A 26207-nucleotide genomic window follows, 5' to 3' on the forward strand; every position below is an offset into this window, starting at 1 on the left:
GTTTATTTCAAAAACGCCAATCAAGCCAATCTACATTCTTGATGGATTACAACAGCATGGCTACTATGTAAATGCGTCTGGGGGCTAAACTTGTCCCAACCTGTAACTCAATGAAAACTGGTGCATTATGAAATGAAATGCACTATAACAGAGACCCTGTGCAGTTGAGCAGCTGAAAAATGAAAAGAAGCATGAATAGGTAAACATTTAACTTTACAAATAGAGCAATTTGTCTTCTCAGTTTCCAAATGTTTACAGAATGTTTAAGTAAGGCATGATGCAACGCAGAGGAGACATGTCACTGTCTCACATTTTTTCAACCCTTTCTCGGTTTCAACTTAAAATGTTGTCTTTGAAGTACTATAAATTAAAAAGTTAAATTATTTGGACATTATTGAATTGTGTTTATATTTACAATTTGCACACTGTCCCAACCTTTTGGGAAATGTTAGTACATAGTTATATTATTTGACCACAAGGAAATAGTCATTTGGTACCAAGGCTGAAACAAATGTGGAAAAAGCAGCATAAATGCCAAACTTATATTTAAATAAATATTACCATTATTATTTTTAATTACCTAATTTCATAAGACCATACCAAAGTATGTGCTAACTTTCTCGCATAATGTTAACCTGTCCATGGTAATGTTATATGATTTGGCTATAATGCACCATAGAGTTTATAGTGCTTACATCACAATACATCATTCCACAAATTCTCTTACACCTTCATATCCTAACACTTCAATCTACATCCCCACACCCTTCTGCAGTGGTGCTTGAAATTTTGTGAACCCTTTAGAATTTTCTGTATTTCTGTGTAAATTTGATGTAAAAAGTTTAAAAATGTGTAAAAATTATTAGAACCTAAGCTTTCAGTATCTTTTGTGACCCCAATGTGCAGCAATAACAGCAACTAAAAGTGACCAGTAATTGTTGATTAGTCCTGCACATTTTAGCCTATTCCTTCATACAAAACAGCTTCACCTCTGTTATGTTGGTGGGTTTCCTCCCATGAACTGTTTTCTTCAGGTCCTTCTACAACATTATTGGTTTAAGTTCTGGACTTTAATATTAGCCAATAGGCATTGATATTAGCCAATATGAAGAATGGCTTTTAGTTGCTTAGAATTTACCCTGAATTTCTTTGTTTCTTGGCAGACTATTACCTTGCTTTTGCCATGATCATTGTTGGTTGACCACTCCTCAGAAAGTTAATATTTGCATTTAATTTCCTCCATTTTTACACTGTCTTACTGTGAAATGTTGGAGTCCGAACATTTTAGAGATGCATTTGTAACCTTTTCCACTCTGACTTTCAACAACAGGGGTCCTCTGAAATCTCCTTTTTCTTGCCATGATACACAGCACATTTATGGATTGTGGCAGGAAAAAGGAGATTTCTGAGGACCTCAGAAGAGTCGTTGACTCTATTTTCACCATAAATGTATCTGCTAAACCTGAAGGTTTGCAAACTTTTGCCTCTCACAGGTATGCAATATTTTATCATTCTGCTCAATGAATAAATGCCCATTTGTTTGTTTCTTATTATCTACTTTAATTTTAGGTCAAATTTAGGCAGAAATATAGAAAAATTGGCTTTTGTATTTATTTTTGTATTTAAATTGTATTTAGACTGTACTATCCTTATATGTATTTTCCCAAGTATTTTCCCCTGTACTTAAAGAGTAAAATGAAGCGTCTGTATATTCCCGGACAGTGGTACACTGTAAATCTTAATGTTCAAAGTAATTAACTGGACTGAGTGCAAAAATATCCATAGTTGTGAGTGTGTGGTGCCTTGTGCTGGACCTTAAATACAGACAATGAATTAATTTATGGTTAAATTAGTTAATAGTACTGAGTACCAGTAATGCATATTTTTTTTAATTGTATTAAGCATTAAATGAAGTCCTAGACACTTAAAGTAAATGTGTATGCATACTTCTAACATTTGAGTTTATGAACTTAAAATTTTTATGGCAAATGTTTGCCTTAATTTTTTTGAGTTCTGCTAACTTATTCTTATTACTGAAACTTCTTAGACGAAGTACCACCCATTATCAAACCCAAACCACCAAGTCCCACTTATGAGTCATACCACAGAAACATTTGTGTCCGTGGTTCTTCTTCTGATTCTGAGGCATAAGGCAAAATCTTGCTTAAGTTTTACATTTGTTTTTTACTTTAAATTCATAATATACCTGAATTAATTACACAAAATACAGAGAGAATACAAATAATAGGCCTAAACTGAATGTTTTAAGCACAATTATACATTTACAAAAACATTAAAATGTATGGGAAATAAGCATTTAATGAGAAGCAGTCAATGTAATATCAGTTATGTGCTTTAATAGGCTATAGGTGAAAACAGTGCTGTGCCTGGAGCAGGTGCACACAGCAGCCCTCTGCACATGTATCATTAGGTTATGAAGGTGCGGCGCTGTGCTAAACAATGTTTTAGGACTCTAATGATGTGGAGAATGGCCATGTTGTTTTCCTTCAGCTGAGCTTTTTCTTCTATTTTGTCTTCACATGCACAGAATTCCTGCTTAGTTTCTCTTTATTTTTGCCTCTGGATTTCATTCTTCTGGGCTCCAGAATATCTCTCAGGCTTGGTCTGAGCTTGTTTTTGTTTGTTTCACCCTTGCCCTTTTGTAATAAATTCCAAATTGCTCACGTCAGTCTCTAGCATTTGTTTACATCCAGTAAGCAACTGAAACTGGGCTTTCTTTACACAGATTTCTCAAAAAACTGGGGGGACAGCATTCCCTCCCTGGAAAAAAAGCAAGGGGTACGCTGTCCGCCCCATTCTCTTACAGACATAATAAACTACGGTGTATGCAGGGCATGTTGTCATTTTTTTTAACACAAATTTTATTTGGGCATAATTAAGAAAAATGTGAAACATTATGTAATTTAAACATGAAAACTTTAGATTTTTAGTTATGAATTCATTAACTAATTCATTCATTGTCTGTAACCGCTTATCCAGTTCAGAGTCGCAGTGGGTCCAGAGTCTACCCGGAATCATTGGGCGCAAGGCAGGAACACACCCTGGAGGGGACACCAGTCCTTCACAGGCAACACACGCTCACACATTCACTCACACCTACGGACACTTTTGAGTCGCCAATCCACCTACCAACCTGTGTTTTTGGAGCGTGGGAGGAAACCCACACGGACACGGAGAGAACACAACAAACCCCTCACAGATAGTCACCTGGTGTGGGACTTGAACCCACAACCTCCAAGTCCCTGGAGCTGTGTGATTGGGACACTACTTGCTGCCACCATGCCGCCCTCAGTTAAATAAATTCCTTAATTAAGTAGTACATTTTTTTAGGTGATTTGGCATAAAACCTCTTGCTTCATGTACCACCAGAGAATCACTGTTCTAGGAAATCTGATCATTCTGTCTCAACACTAAGCAATTTTGTAAGTTGTTCTGGATTACAGTCTGCCAAATCCTGTAAATGTAATGTAATGGTACACTCTAAACCTCCAGTTGTTACTTTCTTGTTGCTAGCTGTAAATGAACCAGTAATAAGTCAGTAATAAATACTGACTCTTATGTTACACTGGACGTACCAGGAAAGTACACTGTAAAAGGCAGGCTGTATTATAAAGTGTTACCAAAAATTCAAAAGGGTTCACAAAATTACAAGCACTGTTGTAGAAAACAATTTTATTACTTTGTGTTAGTGGACAAATATCTTTAAATGATTAGTTAAAATTAGAAAGTATAATTACATATACATTGTATGAGAACTTGTATTTTATATGCACTCATATGAATAACTAACCAGCATTTACACATATAGTAAACATTTTAGATTCTGCACACTAACTGGCATGTTGACTCAGTATTTACACCTTTCTGAATTCTTAAACACTTAACATTGAACAGAGGTGCACTTAGGCTTTTACCAAGCTTACATAAATTACAAGTGTTAGCCAGGGGGGGGTGAACTTTAGGGGCATTTTGTTGACCTGAAGTCCATTAGCCAGATCACTAAATTTTATTGTAGACATGGGAGGCATGGGAAGAGAAGGTGTATTGTCACGACTGGGCAGAATGAATGTCTTTGGGGTCACGGTCCATGTGAAACTTGCACGCGAGAAAGTAGAGTATTAACATGTGAAATTATGCATATTAATATATGTTAATCAGCCAGAAACGCCTCACCACCAGGCTATACGTCATATGAGGTATAACTGTGGGGTCAGACCGGGTGGAGCTCAGAACTCTACTGGGGAAGGCCATTAGACGGGTTTCATGTATTGTTCTCTTGGATTCAATATTATTAAATAAATAATTTGATTTGCTTTGAACTTCACCCGACTGGTTTTTACAAAGCTTCCGAACGAGCACGAAGAGGGAGGGTGTATTTTGGACCTTTTGGATATTTTTAAATTTTACTACTATTTTTATTACTTTGAGAACGGTCCAAAATAACATTTTAATCTTCAGCACCTATGTACATTACCAATTTATATACACATTATCACACGAGGGTGGCACGGTGGTGCAGCAGGTAGTGTCACAGTCACACAGCTCCAAGACCTGGAAGTTGTGGGTTCAAGTGCCGCCCCGGGTGACTGTCTGCGAAGAGTTTGGCGTGTTCTTCTTTCCTCCAGGTGCTCCCACGGTCCAAAAACATACGTTTGTAGGTGGATTGGCGACTCAAAAGTGTCCATAGGTGTGAGTGAATGTGTGTGTTGCCCTCTGAAGGACTGGCGCCCCCTTCAGTGTGTATTCCTTCCTTGTGCTCAATGATTCCGGGTAGGCTCTGGGACACCTGAACTGGATAAGCGGGTTTAGATAATGAATGAATGAAGGATCACAGTCAGACTTCACCTATATCATGGCAGACCATGTATATCACACTCCTCCAGTGTGATAAAGGATATATGCTCTGAGCATCATCCCTTCCCACTGTATCACTACTTTTCTTTCATCTAAATAAAAGCATTCTACAGCATTGATGTGTGTCTGATGAATTGTATTGTGAAGCAGTTTGACTGGGGAAGATATAACGGAAGAAATTTGACAGACTTGAGACAAAAGTGGCAACCAATAACAGCGCCATGTTTAAATTCACTGAACTCTGTTATCACTCATTCTGCTAAATTACACAAAGTTTAAAAAGCAGATTTGATGGTAAGACTGCAGACTCAAGATATTGTATAGACTTTCAGGTTTTAGTATTCAAACAATGATGGAAAGATATATTAAGTCTATTCAAACATGTATGTATGTATACCTTAATTTCTATTTGGTACTAAAATATTTGGTACTTTTTGACATTATCATTTGCAGTGTATATACATGAGTACTGCATTTTTAAAGGTTTCAACATTGAGAGGTAAAGAGGCTTAAACTGGATTTAGAAATGGTGATTCTGCAGAGGCTTCAACATCTACTGCATGATTAAATCTGACATTTCCCCAGACTCTGCTTCTGCTGAACATGTGAACCTCTTGCTCTCCTAAGAGTGGGAATGATCTAAGAGTCACCAAAAATGAGTTAAAACATTAAGAGTGTGTTGTAATTATAAAGGAAATAGATCTTGTTTGCAGGACAAAACACTGGCCATGCACTGACCGGAAAAACCAATGGTCCTTAAATGAAAACATGTTCTTCTATATATATTTAGTACTCTTCCTCTGTTCTTTAGTTCATCCAAAAAATTAAGTTTCTGCAAATATCCTTTTGTTGCATGTAATCTGAAACACATACAGTAACACTATGATGGCATAAACTTTGTTCAATTTCTTAGTTTTCTTTCAGCATACATCCTTTAGACTCAGAGAATTTTAGTGCTAGGCATGGATGCCATAATATGTTCATATTTAAGGTTTAATAATAATATATATCTCCAATTGTTGGTCCACCTTGTATATTTAAAGTCAGACTGAGTAGCTCATCTGTTGCTGCAGTTTGTGTTTATCAATTGGCCACAGGATGCTGATGACTGAATATTTTTGGTTGTTGGACTGTTCTTAGTCTAACAGGTGGACTACAGCTGGCAATATTAGAACTACAGTGTGGTCCTGTACGGAGAGTGGAAATGATAAAACGTATAGTGTTTATGTATTAAAAAAAAAACTAACAAACAATAGGTTGTCTTACTGTTATGGCTCATCTGTGTATACCATATGTTCATAGTAAAGTTTATGCCACCCAAATTGTCCACATATTTTTACCTCCCCAAGCTAATATAGCAGACTACAACCAGCCCTGAGTATTTGTATTTTGATACAGTTACACTGGTAAAAATAATGGATTACATGAAAGTAACATATGCATTCACTCTCAAATTAAATTATAACAAGCCCTAGAAGCCACTGAAATAAAAACAATGTTTGCAGCTCCAGGAGCTTGAGTTGCCTGCTCACTCAAGCTCATTGTAGCTGGCACAACACAGCCAGAAGAGAGTGTAGTATCCCGAGTTCTCCTCCAAAAAAGCACTTGGGTGAAAGTTTGACCAAGTTGTCTGCAGCACATTTCATTGACCGAGTTCCTTAATGTCTGAATTATCTGATTATGAGCTCATCCTTTTGTAAACAAATGTATAGTGTTGTTTTTAGACACTGAATATACAAATGTGATGGTTTAACCATTTTGTGTATTTTTTATACCAAAAAAACAAAGATGTCCAATACAAAAAGAATGCATTTTAGAGTTCCAAACTTAAACAGTGCTGCAAGTACATTCGTGTTGTTTTCCCCCATAATAATAAAGACACGTTTCACCGTAAATAGCACTCATAAGCAAAATCATGTCACTCTAAATATCCACATTTTATCATTTATATTCAAATATTTATCTTGTGCTCTGGGGGCTATTTGAAATAAACTTGCCTCAGAATGTTTAAAAAAAAAAAAAAGGAAAATGCTTGTCTTATTGCTCTGGTGCTGCTTTTATTTTCAAAGGATTAGCTGCAACAGAAAATGCACTTAAGTAAACTAAGTATTAACATTGTTTGTAGCAGTAACAGTAAATTCTATACAATAACAGATTATTATATGCTGGTCTAAATTTTTTCACTCTTAACAGCCATGAAAATAGTCAAGGGAATATAGGGTCGTTTTTTTACCAGACATATAATTGAATATCTGTTTACAATACTCTGTTTATCTGTTTATAGTTTTTAACCCTTTACAGCAAATGTCGTAAACATTCAGGAAAACTATACGCTCTCCTAGTTGCTACAGTAGAACACAATAGAATATCCTTAAGCAAGGAGTGATTGCCACATTTACTTTGTTTGTACGAAAATATTTAAGTTTTCCAAAATATTAAGAATGGTACTCAAATTGAGCAATCTAATGAAATGTTACAAATTACAATTTAGGGTGTGTATTTTTTATGGAATCAATTTTAACAGTTACATGTACATAAGCTGTGCAAAACTACAATTTGCTTTCTATATTCCCTTTTCTATTACAATCATTAGGAAATTACTACCTAATTTCATATGAACTGAGTTTAGATATTAAAAAATGTACATGCCCACATTATTATATAAAGCGCTCACTAACCCCATCTACAGCCCCTTAATTTACTGAAAACATCACTGATTTATTGACCTCAGTCAGTAGTCCAGCAGACCCACTGGAGCTGGACAGACTAACGAACTACTTAGATAACACACTTCGATCAACTTTAGATCATGTAGCACCACTTAAGCGTAAAAAGCTACGACAGAAAGAACTCGCTCCCTGTTATAATGAAGAAACACTCACCGTAAAACAAACCGTAAGGAAATTAGAGCGGACATGGTGATCGACTAAACTGGAAGTATTTCACTGTGCCTGGAAAGACAGCCTTATCCAATATAGAAGGGCGCCCGTCAATGCACGTTCAGCACATCTGTCCTCACTGATTGAAAATAATAAACACAATCCTAGAGCACTCTTTAATGTAATCTCTAAACTTACAAACAATCGGGCAGCTACTGATCCACAGATCCCAGCCATTCACACCAGCAATGCTTTTATGGACTTTTTTAACAATAAGATTGAAAATATTAGACAAACAATAAATACCATATTACTAAATCCAGCTTGTCTTTCATCTGGTGTGGATGATATAGAACAAAACATAGAAGAAAGACTAGAGGATTCTGACCCACTACCACAGCTAGAATTGGAGAAAATCATCTACTCGTCAAATTGTACGACCTGCACACTTGATGCAATACGAACAAAACTATTTAAAGTAGTATTACCGGTCATAATCAATCCCCTTTTAACAATCATAAATTCGTCCCTTGGACTGGGGCACACACTAGAAAGCCACACTGCTAGAAAGATTAAAAAACATGGTTGGAATAACAGGAACCGCCCTATCATGGTTTAAGTCTTACCTCACAGATCGCTACCAATTTGTAAAAGTAAATAATGTTTCTTCTATTCATACAAAAATGAGATTTGGAGTTCCCCAAGGCTCCATTTTAGGACCTTTACTATTCATATTATACTGGGCAGAGTTATTAGCAGGCATGGCATTACCTTCCACAGTTACGCAGATGACACACAGTTATACATATCAGCCAGACCAGATGACAAACCAACACTAAAGAAAATGGAGGACTGTGTTAAAGAAGTGAAGCATTGGATGTCATACAGTTTCCTTCTGCTAAACAGCGACAAAACCGAGGTTCTCCTTCTAGGTCCAAAACCTGCTATAAATAAGCTATCAGACTTAATACATAATTTTGACTTCCCTGTTCTCCCTAGCTCATCAGCTAAAAATCTGGGTGTTATAATTGATTCAGATCTATCATTTAATCAGCATATAGGTAACATTACAAAAACAGCTTTCCGACATCTTTGGAACCTCGCTAAGTTAAGAAAATCCTTATCCCTCCTAGATGCGGAAAAATTAGTTCACGCTTTTATTACATCAAGATTAGATTATTGCAATGCACTTTTATCAGGATGCTCCAGCAGAAACTTGAGTAAACTCCAGCTAATTCAAAATGCTGCAGCCAGGGTCCTAACTAAAACTAGAAAATTTGATCATATCAGCCCAGTCTTATCGGCCCTTCACTGGCTTCCAGTTAAATTCCGTATTGACTACAAAATTATTTTACTCACGTATAAATCCCTACACGGTCTCACCCCTCATCACGCACTATGAACCACCAAGATTACTCAGATCTCAGGGCGCCAGCCTCTTACTAGTACCCAGAATTCATAAGACTTAAGCAGGGGTGAAAGCTTTCTCCTACAAAGCCCCTCAGCTCTGGAACAATCTTCCAGCTAGTGTTCGGGACGCAGACACAGTCACTATGTTTAAGTCTAGGCTCAAAACACACTTGTTCAGTTTAGCCTTTGGCAACTAACCTCTGTCTAGTTTAAGGTTGTGGTTTCAGGAACTCATGGACATGGGAATCAGGGTAAACCCAGATGATGTGCTCACAATTTCTCTTGTCTGGAGCAGAAGGATGTCTTTGCCTGAGCTCCTTCTGGTTTCCCTCCTCCCAGTCTGTTACAGTCAGATCCGTCACTACTCTAATGAAAATATTCACATGCTCTTATTCTCTGCTGCACTCAACTAAACTAACTGCTTCCCTTTACTGTTTTCTGAGAAAATGGTGGCCCACTGATGGAAGATTGTTTGCTGGATTCTCCTGCGGCCCAGACCAGCTGCTCACTTATTATTATTATTATTATTATGTAGCATAATGACACTTCATTGGTGATCATTTAAAATTCAATCTATAGTTTGATCAGAGGAGGATGGGTCCCCTTTGTGAGTCTTGGTTCCTCCCAAGGTTTCTTCCTCCAGCCTCGAGGGAGTTTTTCCTTGCCCGTCGCCTTCGGCTTGCTCGCATTGGACTTTGAATAAAATGTTCTGTTCTGAAACTGTGAAGGTGCTTTGTGACAACTTCAGTTGTAAAAGGTGCTATACAAATAAATTTGATTTGATTTGATTTACTTTTTGGATTTTTTTTTCTCCTTGCGTGGAAGTGATACTAAAGTGCAGCGCAGCAGACTAAAGTATTTGTCCTGGTGTAGTTCTCTCAGTGAATTCCAAATTTATGCCCTGAACCGTTCAATAATTCAAATAAAAATGCAACAGTAAATGTGTGCTTAGAGATAAAGGACTCTGCAAAACCTATTTAAAACATTTCATAATTAAAATCTAAACAAATATATATATGTTTTGTAACAATGATATCTGAGCTTCAGTTATTTACAGTGCAGTAAGATGACATTTCTATTAAATTGAATTGCAATACAACATACAATCACAAAGTGAAATGTAAAATTTATTAATTTTAATATCTGTCTTTTTACAGTTTGAATTCATTTATGGTTTCAGACTTAAAAAAAAAACAGCTTAAAACACCAAATCACTTTGTTATATCCTGTGGAAGCTTGAAATCTAAAAAAGCTGTCTGAAAAGGTTGTATCCAATTTCATAATATACGTTTTTGACTACCCTAAAAAGAAATTCCAAAAACAGCAAGTTACGGAAATGTTTTTTTTGTTTTTTTGTTTTTTTTTTAAGTCACATTCAGGCATAGATTCCCTTATTTTAAAACCCAGAGAGCAACTACTATTAGGTTGAATGAAAATATGCATTACAAGAATCCTGCCTATCTGAAGATATCTTATTGTTCTATGAATGCAAATATGCAAAACATGGCCTTTTTATCCACTATCAACAATTTCCTGGTCAACAATAAATCTTTTTTTTCTCCTAACCCTCCCTCTCCACTTGGAAAAATGATTCAGTGCATCTAACATCTGTTTTGTCTATTTTCTAATGCATTATCAAATCACCATGAATTAAAGGTAGATCACAAGGTCCCCTTCAGCAATCATTCAAGTACATCCCAGTCCATCTCACCTGATCACTCAGCATGTATTCTTAGGTTTAAAAACAAAGCTACCATTTAAGTGCACTCAAGATTACACTATTTATAAAAAAATAACTGTAATAATAACAATAATAACAATATTATAATTGCAGTAATTACAATAGTAGTAATCATTTTAAAGCATTCTACACAATCCTCATTTACAAATATCACTATGACCTACAGGCTCCACCCCCTGAGAGAAACATCACAGGTTCAAGTTTCCCATCTGTAGCAACTGCAACATATCTTTAGTTGGTTATTTAAATAACAATTATGATTACTGTAAGAAATAAAAAAATACAAATACCAATTACCATATCTATGAACCTCATTCTCATGTAAAGGATTCTTGGTATTTACAGTTGTCATCATTCAGAAAACAAAACAAAACCAAACCAAACCAAAAAAAAAAAAGAAAAAAAGAAAAAAAAAGACTTCCTCTGCTTCTTTGTCCCAGTGTCCTTCACCTAGGAAGACAGCATATTTTCAATACTATATTCTGTGTAAGGAACGTTCATCCCTATTAAAATACTTTAAAAATTGTGCAGAGTGCTTGTGCTTGGATATTACCTTAAGGGGCTGCAATACACTGACGGCATTTATACAGTTTGGGATTATGTGTCCTTATGTGACTCCTCACATTTTTCTGCCTGAAGAATGTCTTACTGCACAACTGTGAGACAAAATATATAAATGCATGTAATGAGAAGGTATCAAGCTTAACACATAAAAAACAAAGGTAAAACGCAAAAATGTAGTCTAGCAATGAACAAATAAGCTCTGTATTCATTTGGGAATAAAAAAATAATTTTATCCAGTGCAGGAGAAAGAGCACAGATATGCACTATGCATTATTGTTTTACTGTAGAACTGCATTTTCACTTACAGGGCATGGCCAGTGTTTGCCTTCAATGTGCCTTATACGGTGCATGACGAGAGCATCACAGTCTCTATATGTTGCTCTACACTGCTGGCATGTATGTGCTCCCACAGTGGACTTAGAGCAGGCTCCTTGTAGCGGTTTGGTGCGAGCCTGCCGGATGGATTCCAACATAACAGTGCGCCGACTGCTCACTGGATACAATTTGTTCACATTCTTCAAAGTGGAAAAAAAAACAGTAATTTTTTTAGGGAATCTTTGTGTAGAAATAGAGAGCCATCAGACAATAACCACTATAAGCCAAGAGTTAGCTACTTAGTTACATCATGTTGATCCTGGAGAAATAACCAAACAAATTCAAGACTTGCCTAAAATATTCAGATGCTCCTGAAAGCCTTCATTATCTAGATTAATTGTGTTAAGATAAGGGTTCAAGCTGAATGCAGATCTGAATATGTTGTTAACGATATTAAACAGTTGATGATGTACTACAAGGTCCTATATAATAAAAAAGTAACATTAAGTGATTATTTTTTGTAACATTAGAATGCCCCTTTAAACCTAAATATGTCATAAAATATAGGATATAAAATCTGTTAATACCTTTGTCATTGGTGGTTCTCTCTTAACCTTGCAGCTTTTTTTGCTGACTTTGTGCTGTGTAGAACTTTTGTTGACTTTTGACCGCTGGGAAATCCTTGTCTCCTTCTCTTCCTTCTTCACTCGGACAAGCATTCTTTGCGAAAAATGAGTTGACCTGTTGCCAAGCCCAGCCCAGTGAGGGCCATCAAGACCAGTCCGGTCTGGCATAATTCTTGCCCTAATCCGATCATTTCCGGCAAGTCCAGGTGATGTAGTGCTATGAGATGCACTGTTGTGGGAGAAAGAGCGAGTCAAGCAGATGTCTACACTCTCATCCTCCCTCTTAATTCCACCTGGTGGACGGCAAAGTCCAAAAAGAAAGCCCTGATCTAACAGTTTGACAGGAGGTTTACTCTGACGTTTACCCAGATCAGAAACATCAGTAGCTGGGAAAGGCGGAGTCAATGGTAGAGGATCTGCTGGTTCTTCTTTAATGGCTTTACATTTGCTGTGGTAGTGCTGGTGACTGATACTGGAAGCATCCCAACATTGGGCACCCTGCAACACTTGAGCTTTTTCCTCTATCTTTTTGCCTTTTGCCATAATCTTTCTGTCCTTGTGGTCTTCTCTGTCATGGTCTTTTCTAGCTGCTTTACTTGGCTCTGGTTGAAACCTGGCTGATAAATTGTTACAGTTGTGTTTTTTCTTTTCTTTGACTGACTTGTTTAGTCGTGCACCTCTTCGTTTATCAGTTGTAGTACGTCCAATGGGGTAGCGCAAGTTACGCTTTGACTCTGTAGTCGTGATCCTCAAGGAACGATCTACTGGTGCAGCAGCTTTTGTGACTGATTTTTTGGCTTTGGGAAGAGTAACTGTTGGCCCCCGATGGGAAGGCTGTGAAATGACATGTGCAGTGGGCTCCTGTTTTGTCCTGAGTGTCTCTCTCTTTTGAGGGGCATGAGCTCCTTGCACTTCAGCTCTCTTTCTGGCTGCAGTTCGAGCTAGTGGTTTGCTTTGGCCCCCGGCATGGCTTCTAAGTGAACAATCTTTAAGACTGCCTCTAGATTCTGCAAGCAGTGATGACTGGCTGCGTGTAGCCCTAACATTCAAAGGCTCCATCTGCCCAACTTCATCTCCCTTCCTTTTTGACCTCTTATCCAGAAGGCATTCTTGTGGCTCAGCTTTCATCACTTTGTTAAAAAGATCCATCCTGGTCATGTCACAAAGGGAAAGAGAAGCGCCAACTCCTACAAATTGTCTCAGACTAGTTCCATAGCCACCTAGTGCTTGTGCACGGGGTTTGCGTCGGGTTGTTAGCGAGTAGTCACTGACTTTCAGCTTTCTGAGCCGTTTCTTTTGTCCCCAACCTGACAGCTCCTCTGGGCTAGGCACTAAGGACTTTCTCTGTAAACCAAGAAAACTGAGCAGCCGATACTTCTCCTGTGCACGGGGACTGTGAACTTCATCTTGTGGAACTGTGCCACACACTTCATCCTGCACGGCCTCCTGCTTCACTTTCAAAGGTGTTACTGGGGACATGTGAGATTGAGACTGCCCCAAGGAGAAATCAGACTTTGCCCGATATATTCGGTGGCAAGAGTAGGTTTTTCTCTTCCTCTTGGTAGAGAGGTCAATTTTGGGCAAGAGTCTACGAAGGGCAAGTGCAGCCCCTGGGGAAGAACGAAGCAGCCGGCGGGACGGAGAGGATGATCGTGTGGAAGTGGAAGGAGAAGTTGAAGTGACTGATGAAGAAGGGCGAGGGGATGCTTTCTTTTTACTGGATGGAGACTTGAAGTCCATGAGTTTCATTCTGCGCGTTGGACTACAAGGAAAGCTTTCATCTTTTGCTTGGAGGCTGGAAAGAGCCTGGCTTTGGTAGTGAGTAGATTGTGGTCGATCACACTCTCTGTCAGAGTCATCTGTCCCTTCTGCAGTGTGTTCCCTACTTTTCATTGGGCTTATCCAGGAAGACCCTGAAACCACCCCTTGTTCATTTTCTCGTTTCCTCTTAAATCCCACTGTCCTTCCTTCAGGAAAACATGGGTCTTTCCAGCTGTTCATAGTAGAAGATGCAGGTGTTTCTGAGAGCACTGCTACTGGGTTCAGTTTGGAGAAGCACTGCTCAGATTCCTGCTGCCTCTGCATAGCATAACAGGCTTCCAGAGCATGCCACATGCGGAGGTGGCGGGCCATCGCAGCTACTTCCGTCAGCGTACCCAATGCCAGAGTCAGCGTGGAAGTATATGAAAATTCAAGCAAAGTAAGTAAGCTTTCCTCACTGAAACCTGTAAAACATAAATAAATAATGCATGATTAACATAATGAACTCAAAAATATATTACAAAAATACATCTGTCAATATACACAAAAGCCTTGACTTCCATGTGATTCACTTTACTTTTGACTAATACATGATGCAGACAATCTGCAATCCAATCTATTCTGGTACATACAAACGATCAGGCTTTCTACTTTTATCTTCCACAATTAAAATGTAGCAAAACCAGACATCCTGTTTAACTCATAATTCAAAGCATTAAATACATTTTAAAAACTACTTGCCTGTGAGGTCAACGTGGGGCTGAGGATCAGTTGCAGAATCCATTTCAGTAAATAATTCTTCAAAATATTCACTTACAGCGGCCAAGACTGCCCTGTGAGCTACAAATGAGTGGCCATTGCCTGTTTTTAGAGTGATGTCACAGTACAGCCCTGCTTCTCGTTGGTTGTTAAGCTTGCTCAGGACTTCATGACTATGGGATTTCACCATCCTAGAGATGTTCCCCACTTCTGAGCACTAAAGAGGGAAGGAGACAATAAATAATGTGGGGAAAAAAGGGTTTAAAATGAACCAATGCAGATAATATTGTCAATATATAAAACTAACAAAATTTTACCTGTGCTCTTTCAGTCTGATTTTGATTGCACTCTTCACAGTCAAGAACAAAGTCTCTGACCTGAAAGTACATTCCTAAAAAACAACATGACACATCAATTACTTTATCAAGATAATAATACTAATACAAAAATAATAATGAAATCATGTTGATAACCCATAAAAACCTTTAGGCCTTGATTAACCATTACTAGAATAATTATAGTAGTGACGAGGATCATGTGTAGCCTATTGAATATACAAAAAGTACTTAATTAGACTCAGACTAGCCTTTAAGATACTAAAGAAATAATCGTGTTGCCTGGGCTGCCCATGCCCACCATATTCTTTAAAGAGGGACTCTGACAGCACTGTGCTGGCAGTGAATCAAACAGAAACAAAAAGTTACTTCATCACATTGTTAAGACCTTAGGATTTGCACTGTTGTCTGAGGTTTGCAGTGTGGGCAAAATGGGTCAGCTAGGGACATCTGCATCAAAATATTTTGAAATTTGTGAATTTAGAATTCATTTTTAAATATGGTAATAGGATATTTTTGTGACACCTAGAAACCCTATAACTTACACCTCATGCAGATGACTTCATGAAGTTGGTCACAATAGAAAAGGCAATGCTTTTTATCCAGAATGTTGCAATATAGCCAGAGTAGGACGTGCACAAATAAAAGGTAATTACACAATAAGTTTTAATTTTTAGCTAAAAAAACAAAAAAAAAAAAAACAAGAATTTTGTAACCCACAGAACCATATGAGCTTCTTAGTACATCCAGCACCAGTTAGCACAGGACGTTTTAGCAAACATTTTAAAGCAGTTTTTTAACTCTAAAATAATATTAAATTTCTCTGAAATCTGGTGAAATGCAGATGTCGTTGCCAATGTTACACATAAATGTCAAAAGCAGATTCCTTTACTTGTTAATACTCAGAAATATAAGCATACTGTACTAAGTGTAACGTTGTTTGCATGTACTCAACTACATGTATCTTTCATACGTGGTTCCAAAAGACATAGTACAACCCACCTTTGAATAACAATGTCGAGCAACTGTCTCGTGTGATTTGTTAATGCAAAATGCTGTAGTCCATAAACCGTGAGCAATTGCAAAGTTTAAGTTTACTAAAAACTTGTGAACCAAAGTGAAGCTAGTTTTACCTTCCCACCAGTAGTGCTCGGCTACTAATCTGTACGTGTCCTCCAGGGTGTGGTGCGGCTTCCCCGGCGTTTTCGAGTGAAACGCTTTGATGGACTTCAGCCTCTGGTCCTCGGCCAGGACCTCGCGGTACTGCACGCAGCCCTTCTCCAACTTTTTACGGTACAGCGAGCCGCCGATGGTCTCGAAGAAGGGCGAAGAGGAGGAAGAGGAGGATAAGGAAGAGCAGCTTTTAGCGGCGCTGACGCCATTGAGGTAACCCGCCGTGTGTCTGGCGCTGCACAAAGTGTCATCGCCGATAGACTGTAGGTCATGTGTACATTCACCGGCCATTTTTTAATCTGGTTTGAAAACGGTATACTTAGTTCAGCCTGTCTGTTGAAGCGTAAAGCTTGGTTTCTGTTTGTTTCCCCGGAGCGGTTTACATTGGGGTCTGGGAGAAGAGAAAGTAAGGATGCTCTGAAACACTTGACAAACTTCTCATTACAGGGGACGAAAAGTCCAGTTTAAAAGTTAAAAGGATGAGCTCACCGTTGGCTGTAATCCCAGATTCGCAGATATATTTATGCTCGCATTCAGGATTTAACCCAAGGCCGAGCTGTTGGTTGTTGTTATTTTGTGAGAGCTAATCAACAGCATTGAGCAGCCAATACATTCCCATCTGTTCTGAGGGCCACGGTGCTCAACACAGTCCCATTGTCGCATCGTAGCAAGAGTCAAAGGTGGAATAACGTTAACTTGTTTGTTGTAATAGTAGAAGCGGCGGGACACTTAACTGGACATTAGGTCTAAATGCACTCAGAGTCCACCGAGCTGAAAGACAGTGCACTCCGTAGCGAGCTCAACTGTGATGAAACTTTTCCATTTTGTTCCCTTTTGCGACATAAAAACAACAGAATAAACTTCACCTCGGCCCTATCACTAGGTGAGATTAGGAATATTAGACCACTTTATTGAACCGAGCTAATTTTTTTCCTGAGGGTTCCCACTTGTAAACTCCAGTCCAACCAAGCGAAGCTGAACCACACAAACACAGCTGAGAGAGAGACGCTCGTGCCCGCGTCTATTTTTCTGTCAGCTTCAGTTACATCAGCCGTGTGCGCGCGTGGAGACCCGCGAATTTAGCCACAGCTAACGAAACAAGGCGCGCGTCCGTCACGTAAATTGAGGTTTCTTCAACTCGGGGAGTGAGTTAGCAACACAACGGCGCCAGCATCGCCACCCAACGACCTCTCTTTCTCTCCACCTATCTCTCGATCACTCGCTCACTCTCCCTATCTCTATCTCGCTCACTCACTCGATCCCTCGCGCTCTCTCCTTCGCAAGCTTCCAAAAGAGAAGCGGACGGACTCCCGGGGCGCCGCGGGTCCTCCCCGATTTCACCGTGGTTGTGTTGGCTCGCGCGGACCCGTAAATCCCGTCAGATGATCAAATAATCCAATTCCAGTTTAACTCGTAACCTTCTGCTGCTTACCATTTTTGTCAACCTAACTTCTCCTCGACGCCCAGCTGGTGTCCCGCCCTCCTCCTTTGTCCATTGGTGGGTTCTTTAAAGAGCCGCCTCTGCGGATGACCTCATTGGCTCGCATCGCTGTCAATCAAGTACATATCTGCTTTTTTTAAGCCTACACTTTTTTTCTAGATCAAGATAGGTTGTTGACGTCAACGCTGCTTTACCAACTGAACCCTGTTAAGTTTATCAATATGAATTAGAGAAAGAGGTGTTGGGTTCGCCGCTTTTCCACGGTCTCTAGTCCTTTTGCTACTTTTCTTCACTCATTCTCGCCTTAGTAAAAAGCGGTCCTATAAGCCTTATCCATAACACGTTAGACATATTAAAGCTTCTTGTAATTTCTTCCTCTTGAGGGTTTCATCAGCTCCTCTTTCAGCCTATTCATGTCATATTTTAATTAGACCTGGAAATTCACTGATTACTATACTCTCCTTCTTCGTTAATCACATTTAAGCAAAACCAATTTGTCTATGTTGTATGATAAAATAATAATCTGTAAAATGTCATAAGGTTAATTTCTTCATTAATAAAATGGGAGAACAGACATGTTGCCCTTACTGTCAATTATATGTTGAAAGTGTTATTGTTGAAATGTCTGGAGATTTGAAGACACTAACACCATGAATTACATCATCTATTTTTATTGACGTTTCTTTTCGCTCATCAGCTGTCACTTACTATATTTGCTTTTCCATCTACCCAAATAACATTTGCAGATGTATTTTTGGAATTTTAGGATGCATTCACCACCTAAATCACAAGCTTGTATCAGTGGAGAAAGAAGTATATGCCGTTAATCTACTGAATGTTTTCAAGAGCAGGATTAGCTAAGTCTAAGCTTGGGTCCACACATAGACTAGCATATTCATAACTAAGACATTAAACAAACAATCCACTACATGTACAATTGTTAGACACTGACCCATTGTGGAGATAGATGTGCATTCCCAGCTTGTGTAATCTCCCCAGAAAAGCATTGGCAATAGAATGGGATGCTCTCAAGAAGCTGCACATAAGTTTAATGGTGACATTTTATACACTTTCCCCCCTTTTTTCAAGTAAACACAGTTCCCTGGAGTTTTAATTTAAAAAGACTGTGATACATGTCAAAACACCACAAGGATCAAACAACACAGCACCTTTCTCCCACTGTCTAAACAGATCTATTCAAATGGCTGGTTTCAGCTACTTTTCCTTCTACTGGGAATGAGCCACAGCTCTGTTCAGCACAAGAGTCCATGAGTGAGGAGCAAGAAGCAGAAGCTCTAGTTTTTATCCAATTTTTGCTTGGTTCTCATACTTCACCATACATGTTGTCAAAATATTTGTTAGCACATTTATTTCTCTGGGCTCATTATGTTTGTTTTGCTCTGTTTAATCCTCTGTTTAATATTTGCACTCTCACATAAATGTAAGTCCAAAGCCCTGGCTTGTGATTCTCAGACAAAGACACAGGACAGTCCTAAATTCTCTGCACTCTATATAAGAAGCAGCACAAAATCAGAATATCTTGATTTTTCCCAGGTTTTCTTACTTAGACAAATCACCAAAAACTGACTGCTTTGTTTTATTTCACAGTTTATGGGTGGATAGGTTCCAGATCCCAAAATTATTAAAGTTTTTTTTTCAAAACTCTTTAAGGCCAACATGCTTAGTGCCAAGCATAGGGAGGAGGTGAGGGGATTAATTTCAAGCATGGACCTGTGGAGCTCTGGAAGACATACTCTGGAGTGATGCAGCTCTATTCAATACCTTTGGGATTGTTTTTGTTATTCAGAAGTAATCATCCCTCTTTTATACCTGACCCCACTAATGTTCCAACTTGAAACTCTAATGTAAAGCCTTCCCAGAGGAGTTGAGGCTGTAACTGGAGCAAAAAGTGGAAAAAAATCTAATCTTCATTTCAGAAGAAACTTTAGATCAGCTGGGGAGCATGAACAATTTGGCTGACAGTATACTTAGTATACTAGGCAGCCCTGTTCTTGATTGAAGTATTTTTAGGTTATGGAAAGAGCATTTACAGCAGGTCCTCCAGTATTAGAAGATGAATATAAAATCTATAAAATTATCAGCCACATTTTACAATCAAATATGTGGTCTTGGCTCACCATTTTTATGCAAATGAGAATGTATTTTTATGTAAAAATGAGTTTTGCAATGAGAAATATATACATAAATTCTATGCAGATACATCAAATTGTGGGCCCAAGGTAATCTCAGAAGATCTATGAGACAGTGGAAATGTGTGCTGTGTTTAGAATTTTTATTATTATTATTATTACTTTTTGACATTGAATCAGCTTGATTTCATAAAAATGAACATCAAATTCTTGACGTCAAAGACAAAAGGGACCATGAAGTATATTGTCAGTGAAAGGTGCAAAGTTAGTGCCTAAGAGATTTAATATGCATATATGGTAAAGTATCATTGATATGGATTCATATATTGGGAATTAGATGGACATACCCTACCATTAAATAAAAGCCTTTTCTCTAGGAAGCCTATGGTTTTCAGCAAGACAATGAGAGGTCTTCTTCTGCACATGCTACAACTGGCTTTGTAGACACAGATACACAGATAGATGTGCTTGTCTGGCCTGACTGCAGTCCAGATCTGCACCCAAAGGTGCATCATGAAGAAAAGAATCAAACAACATTGACTATGGACTGTTGAGCAGCTGAAGTTTTGTATCAAGTAGGCATTTGCAAAAAGTCCACTTGCAGAACTGCCACAATTTGTAACCTTATATCCCAAACCATTAAAAAGTGTAATTAATAGGAAAGGTGATGTGTCACATCTCTGTCCCAACTTTTTTTCAACGTGGTCATCAAACTCAAAATTTACAAAACATTAGAATTTTATTTTGTACATTTGTCAGTTAAATAAATGTTTAAGAGTATTAACACATCACAGGTTGTAGTTTCTTTAAATTTTACCAAAAAACCCTAAATCTTTCAGAAATATATACCTACACACCTTTAAAAAAACTAATCCTATAGTGTATATTTGAAAATGCAGATTCAAATGGTGGACCACTAACTCAACAAGGTATAAAGCTGACAAAAGGAATGATTTTATGATAATCATTTTGTGTTTTTATGTGAAACTAGAGCTGGATATCACCTGTAAGTTCCTGCTTGGTACTATTGATTATGTTAATGGAACTGTGTATCCTGTCACTAAAACTGCATCCTAATTTAGACATATCCGAAATTGGAACATTGAAATATTATTACACATTTAGTCAAATCTGTACAGTGTTTATTCAACTTGAATGTCACATCTGAAGTATAATATGAACAGATTAATCTTCAAATGAACTAAAATCACTTACATTTGTTTCAGGCTTAGGACATTTCCTTTAACCCCAGAGTTAGGTTGTGCTTCATACATTTGCTGCAGCCTTATTCTGTACAATACTTTCAGGGAGAACCGTCCCTTTGTTGCCATCTGAGACAAATGAATATAATACTAAACCATTTTATACATTAATATATTTATTGTAATATATGTAAATAACAATACTATATATACATACATATACATACATACTTCTATATGTAAGTAACAATACTAGGACAAAAAAATTGCACCCCTCCACCCAAAAAAAAAATAAATACATAAATAAATAAATAAAAATCTTTCTCAAGAGTGCTATAGTCTGGGATCCCAAGGCGTTTTGGAGGAGCGAGACCATTCAGCTTTTTATAAGCACACAGTTCAAAAGCCAGCATCTATGATAATGCGGGTGGGGGGCATTTGTGCACATGGCATGAGTGACTTGCACATCTGTGAAGACACAATTAATGCTGAATGATGTATGCACTGATCACCCATAACATTATGTCCACCTCCTTGTTTCTACACTCACTGTCCATTCTCTCAGTTCCACTGTTCACAAGAACACTTTGTAGTTCTACAATTACAGAATGAAGTCCATTTCTCACCCTGTATACATTGTTTGCCCCCTTACATGTGGTTCTTCAATGGTCAGGACATCCACAGAGCAGGTATGATTAGGGTGGTGGCTCATTCTTGGCACTACAGTGACACTGACGTGGTGTGTATTGTGCTGATACGAGAGGATTGGACACAGCAGTGCTGCCTGAGTTCTTAAAGCCCTCACTGATACTGTTGTATTGAGAATTGCCCACCAATCAAAAACATCCAGCCAACTGTGTCCTGTAATCAATGATAAGGAACCAGAGGATGACCAACACAAACTGTCTAGCTATAGATAAGCTACTTTATCTGATTCACATCAACATCGTGGGCCAACAAGGTAAATTTGTGGACACAGAGTGGACACAGTGTTTCAAAACTCAAAAAGGCACTCCTGTGTCTTATCCACTCCTACCAGCACAACACATATTAATACATCACCACCACATCAGTGTCAATGCAGCTCTGAGAGTGATCCACCATCAAATCAAATCAAATTTATTTGTATAGCACCTTTTACAACTGACGTTGTCACAAAGCAGCTTCACAGTTTCAGAACAGAACATTTAAATCAAAGCCCAATGCGAGCAAGCCGAAGGCGACAGTGGCCTTGGGAGGAACCAAGACTCACAAAGGGGACCCATCCTCCTCTGATCAAACTATAGATTGAATTTTAAATGATCACCAATGAAGTGTCATTATGCTACATAATAATAATAAGGTGAGCAGCTGGTCTGGTCTGGGCCGCAGGAGAATCCAGCAAACAATCTTCCATCAGTGGGCCACCATTTTCTCAGAAAACAGTAAAGGGAAGCAGTTAGTTTAGTTGAGTGCAGCAGAGAATAAGAGCATGTGAATATTTTCATTAGTATAGTGACGGATCTGACTGTAACAGACTGGGAGGAGGGAAACCAGAAGGAGCTCAGGCAAAGACATCCTTCTGCTCCAGACAGTGTAGGGATTTATACGTGAGTAAAAGAATTTTGTAATCAATACAGAATTTAACTGGAAGCCAGTGAAGGGCTGATAAGACTGGGCTGATATGATGAAATGTTCTAGTTTTAGTTAGGACCCTGGCTGCAGCATTTTGAATTTGAATTGAATTGAATTGAGTTTACTCAAGTTTCTGCTGGAGCATCCTGATAAAAGTGCATTGCAATAATCTAATCTTGATGTAATAAAAGCGTGAACTAATTTTTCCACATCTGGGAGGGATAAGGAATTTCTTAACTTTCTTAACGAAGTTCCGAAGATGTAGGAAAGCTGTTTTTGTAATGTTACCTATATGCTGATCAAATGATAGATCTGAATCAATTATAACACCCAGATTTTTAGCTGATGAGCTAGGGAGAACAGGGAAGTCAAAATTATGTATTAAGTCTGATAGCTTATTTATAGCAGGTTTTGGACCTAGAAGGAGAACCTCGGTTTTGTCGCTGTTTAGCAGAAGGAAATTGTATGACATCCAATGCTTCACTTCTTTAACACAGTCCTCCATTTTCTTTAGTGTTGGTTTGTCATCTGGTCTGGCTGATATGTATAACTGTGTGTCATCTGCGTAACTGTGGAAGGTAATGCCATGCCTGCTAATAACTCTGCCCAGTGGCAGCATGTATAATATGAAAAGTAAAGGTCCTAAAATGGAGCCTTGGGGAATTCCAAATCTCATTTTTGTATGAATAGAAGGAACATTATTTACTTTTACAAACTGGTAGTGATCTGTGAGGTAAGACTTAAACCATGATAGGGCCATTCCTGTTATTCCAACCATGTTTTTTAATCTTTCTATCAGATTAGTATGATCAATTGTATCGAAAGCTGCACTGAGGTCGAGTAGAACTAGCATGGATACGCAGCCTCGATCAGAGGCGAGAAGGAGGTCGTTTGTTATCTTAACTAAAGCCGTTTCGGTGCTATTGTGTGGCCTAAAACCAGATTGAAATTTTTCATATATGTTATTTTTATGCAAGTATGACCTAAGTTGTTGGGCCACAACTTTTTCTAAGTTAGATAAAGAAAGACTTTCAGTGCAAGATCTTAGATATGAAGGGAAGGTTAGAGATAGGTCTGTAATTGGATAGTACACTAGGATCAAGATTCGGTTTCTTCATCAGGGGTTTAATAACTGCTAGTTTAAATGCTTTGGGTATGTGACCTAGTCTAAGGGACGAACTTATGATTGTTAAAAGGGGATTGATTTTGACTGGTAATACTTCTTTAAATAGTTTTGTTGGTATTGCATCAAGTGTGCAGGTCGTACAATTTGACGAGTAGATAATTTTCTCCAATTCTAGCTGTGGTCCACCACCCAATACGCACCTACTGAGGTCTGGCCCGTCCATTTTGTGCACTGGTGCTCTGTCATGTTGGAACAGAAAGGTGTCATCCATAAACTGTTCCCACAAAGTTGGAAGCTTGAAATTGTCTCAAATCTTAAATCCTCCCCCCTCCACCAAACTTTACAACTGGCACAAAGCAGTCAGACAAGTGATGTTCTCCTGGCAACCATCAAAGCCAGACTCATCCAATGGCTTGCCAGGCAGAGAAGTGTAATTCGTTATAGCAGAGAAAACTTTATGCTTTACAGAACTGCATCTGACGCTTTGCATTGTGATAGGTGATGTAAGGCTTGGATGCAGCTGCCTGGCCATAGGAACCCCTTCCATGAAGCTCTCTATGCATCCTTCTTATGCTAATCTGAAAGCCACATGAAGTTTGGAGGTCTGTAGTGACTGATTCTGCAGAAAGTTGGTGACCAACCTTTTGTAAGAAGGTCTTACTTATGAATTACAACAGCATAGCATAGTAAACGCGTCCAGGTTATAAACCAGTCTCCCACTAAAAACTATTGGTGCATTATGAGGCCACAAACACTGTAACAGAGACTAAAACTATTGAGCAGCTGGGATCTTATAACAAGCAAGAACATGAAAACATTTCACTTTCAAAACTGTAACGACTGGTCTCCTCAGTTCCCAAATGCTTGTTGTTAAAAAAGAGATGATTATGAACACAGTGGTAAACACTGCTACTGTCTCAACCTTTTTAGAATGTGTTGCTGGTATCAAAGCCAAAGGGGCAAATATTTTTCAAAAACAATTTAGTTTCTTAGTTTCAACATATAAAATGTTCTCTTTGTAGTATTTTCAATTAAGTATAGGGTTTAAATGATCTGCACAACATTGCATTTTGTTTTTATTTACTTTTGCTCAGCATGCCAGCTTTGATTATTATGGGTCCTATTTGCACAAAGAAAAATACATGACTTGATTTTGATATACTTGACTAATTCACAAATATGTCAGGTCATGTCATACTGCAAGATGCACCATCATCTTCTATAACATACATGACTGCTCTGTTGCAGTATTTATTATTATTATTATTATTATAAATAATATTTTTTTCATCTTAAAAGCAACATTAATGGCATTAGTAAATTTACATATTAAAATAATAAAGAAAAAAAACATACAGCTCACTAGGTTAAAAAGATCTCTAGATGACATTACAATCAGACAGTGAAGTAAAAGAGTATCATATTAACAGTCATCAGTCAGTTCTTCATATGAATACTCTACACATTATAGCTGACATATTTGTGTCAATAAAGTCCAGAAAAGGGTACCATATTTTATAGAACACATCTCTCATGGAGCAGGCAGAAAACCCAGAGGGACATGTTCCGGTGGTCATGGTCAGTTTATGCCATCCTGAAACTGAGGAAATCCAGTCGGTAAGTTTTAGTTCAGTCAGTTTCAGTTTTACATGTGGTGAAATGCTATAATTTGGGTAAGTCCTAAACAGGAAGCTCAAATAGAAACTAATAGTGCATGATCCTCCATTAGAAGAAATCAGAAATTCCAAAAAGCTAAAGTTCACAGTGTATGAGCTGTGTCTTGTGTGGTATAAAAACATGGTATTAATATTTCTGCAATGTCATAGACTCAAACCAATCCGGCTTCAAGAACAGCCACTCGACGGAAACCGCACTTCTGTCAGTAATGGAAGCGCTTAAAGATGCCAAAGCAACAGGTCAGTCCTCAGTTCTCATCCTGCTTGACCTATCAGCAGCATTTGATACGGTCAACCACCACATCTTACTAAACAAACTCATTGACATAGGCTTCAAGAACAATGCACTCTCCTGGTTTGAGTCTTATCTCACTGGACGATCCTTCAATGTGTCATGGCTTGGACAAACGTCAGCGCGACACCACCTCACCACAGGTGTGCCCCAAGGCTCAGTGTTGGGTCCCCTCCTCTTTGCCTTGTACACCACCTCTCTAGGCCCAATCATACATTCGCACGGCTTCTCCTATCACTGCTATGCTGATGACACAGCTCTTATCCTT

General features: G+C 38.3%; 1 protein-coding gene across 2 annotated transcripts; it reads right to left on the bottom strand.

Moving 5' to 3' along the window:
* Positions 1–10312: 10312 nt before the first annotated feature.
* si:dkey-229b18.3 (uncharacterized) lies at positions 10313–17863 on the bottom strand. Of its 2 annotated transcripts, XM_066641068.1 has the most exons (8): positions 16928–17863; positions 16399–16829; positions 15248–15321; positions 14913–15147; positions 12372–14635; positions 11775–11984; positions 11459–11561; positions 10313–11355 (listed from the first exon to the last, which is right to left on the bottom strand). In XM_066641068.1, exons 2-7 carry the CDS (start codon positions 16727–16729, stop codon positions 11460–11462), a joined length of 3216 nt encoding a protein of 1071 aa, XP_066497165.1. In that variant the 5' UTR covers positions 16730–16829; positions 16928–17863; the 3' UTR covers positions 10313–11355; position 11459. The 2 variants fall into 2 exon arrangements, with proteins under 2 accessions (XP_066497165.1, XP_066497164.1); XM_066641067.1 differs by having other exon boundaries at positions 16399–17863.
* Between the last annotated feature and the right edge of the window lie 8344 nt (positions 17864–26207).

The sequence above is a fragment of the Hoplias malabaricus genome, chromosome 12, assembly GCF_029633855.1.
Source record: "Hoplias malabaricus isolate fHopMal1 chromosome 12, fHopMal1.hap1, whole genome shotgun sequence".
In the NCBI taxonomy this organism is placed as follows: Eukaryota; Metazoa; Chordata; class Actinopteri; order Characiformes; family Erythrinidae; genus Hoplias; species Hoplias malabaricus.

Excerpts from the sequence above, each read along its gene's own strand:
- si:dkey-229b18.3 (XM_066641068.1), bottom strand. The coding sequence starts at position 16,729 with ATGGCCGGTGAATGTACACATGACCTACAGTCTATCGGCGATGACACT. Across the intron at positions 15,322-16,398 it reads CGAGCACTACTGGTGGGAAG|GAATGTACTTTCAGGTCAGA; the intron begins GTAAAACTAGCT and ends GTTGTTTTTTAG. Across the intron at positions 15,148-15,247 it reads ATCAGACTGAAAGAGCACAG|TGCTCAGAAGTGGGGAACAT; the intron begins GTAAAATTTTGT and ends TTCCCTCTTTAG.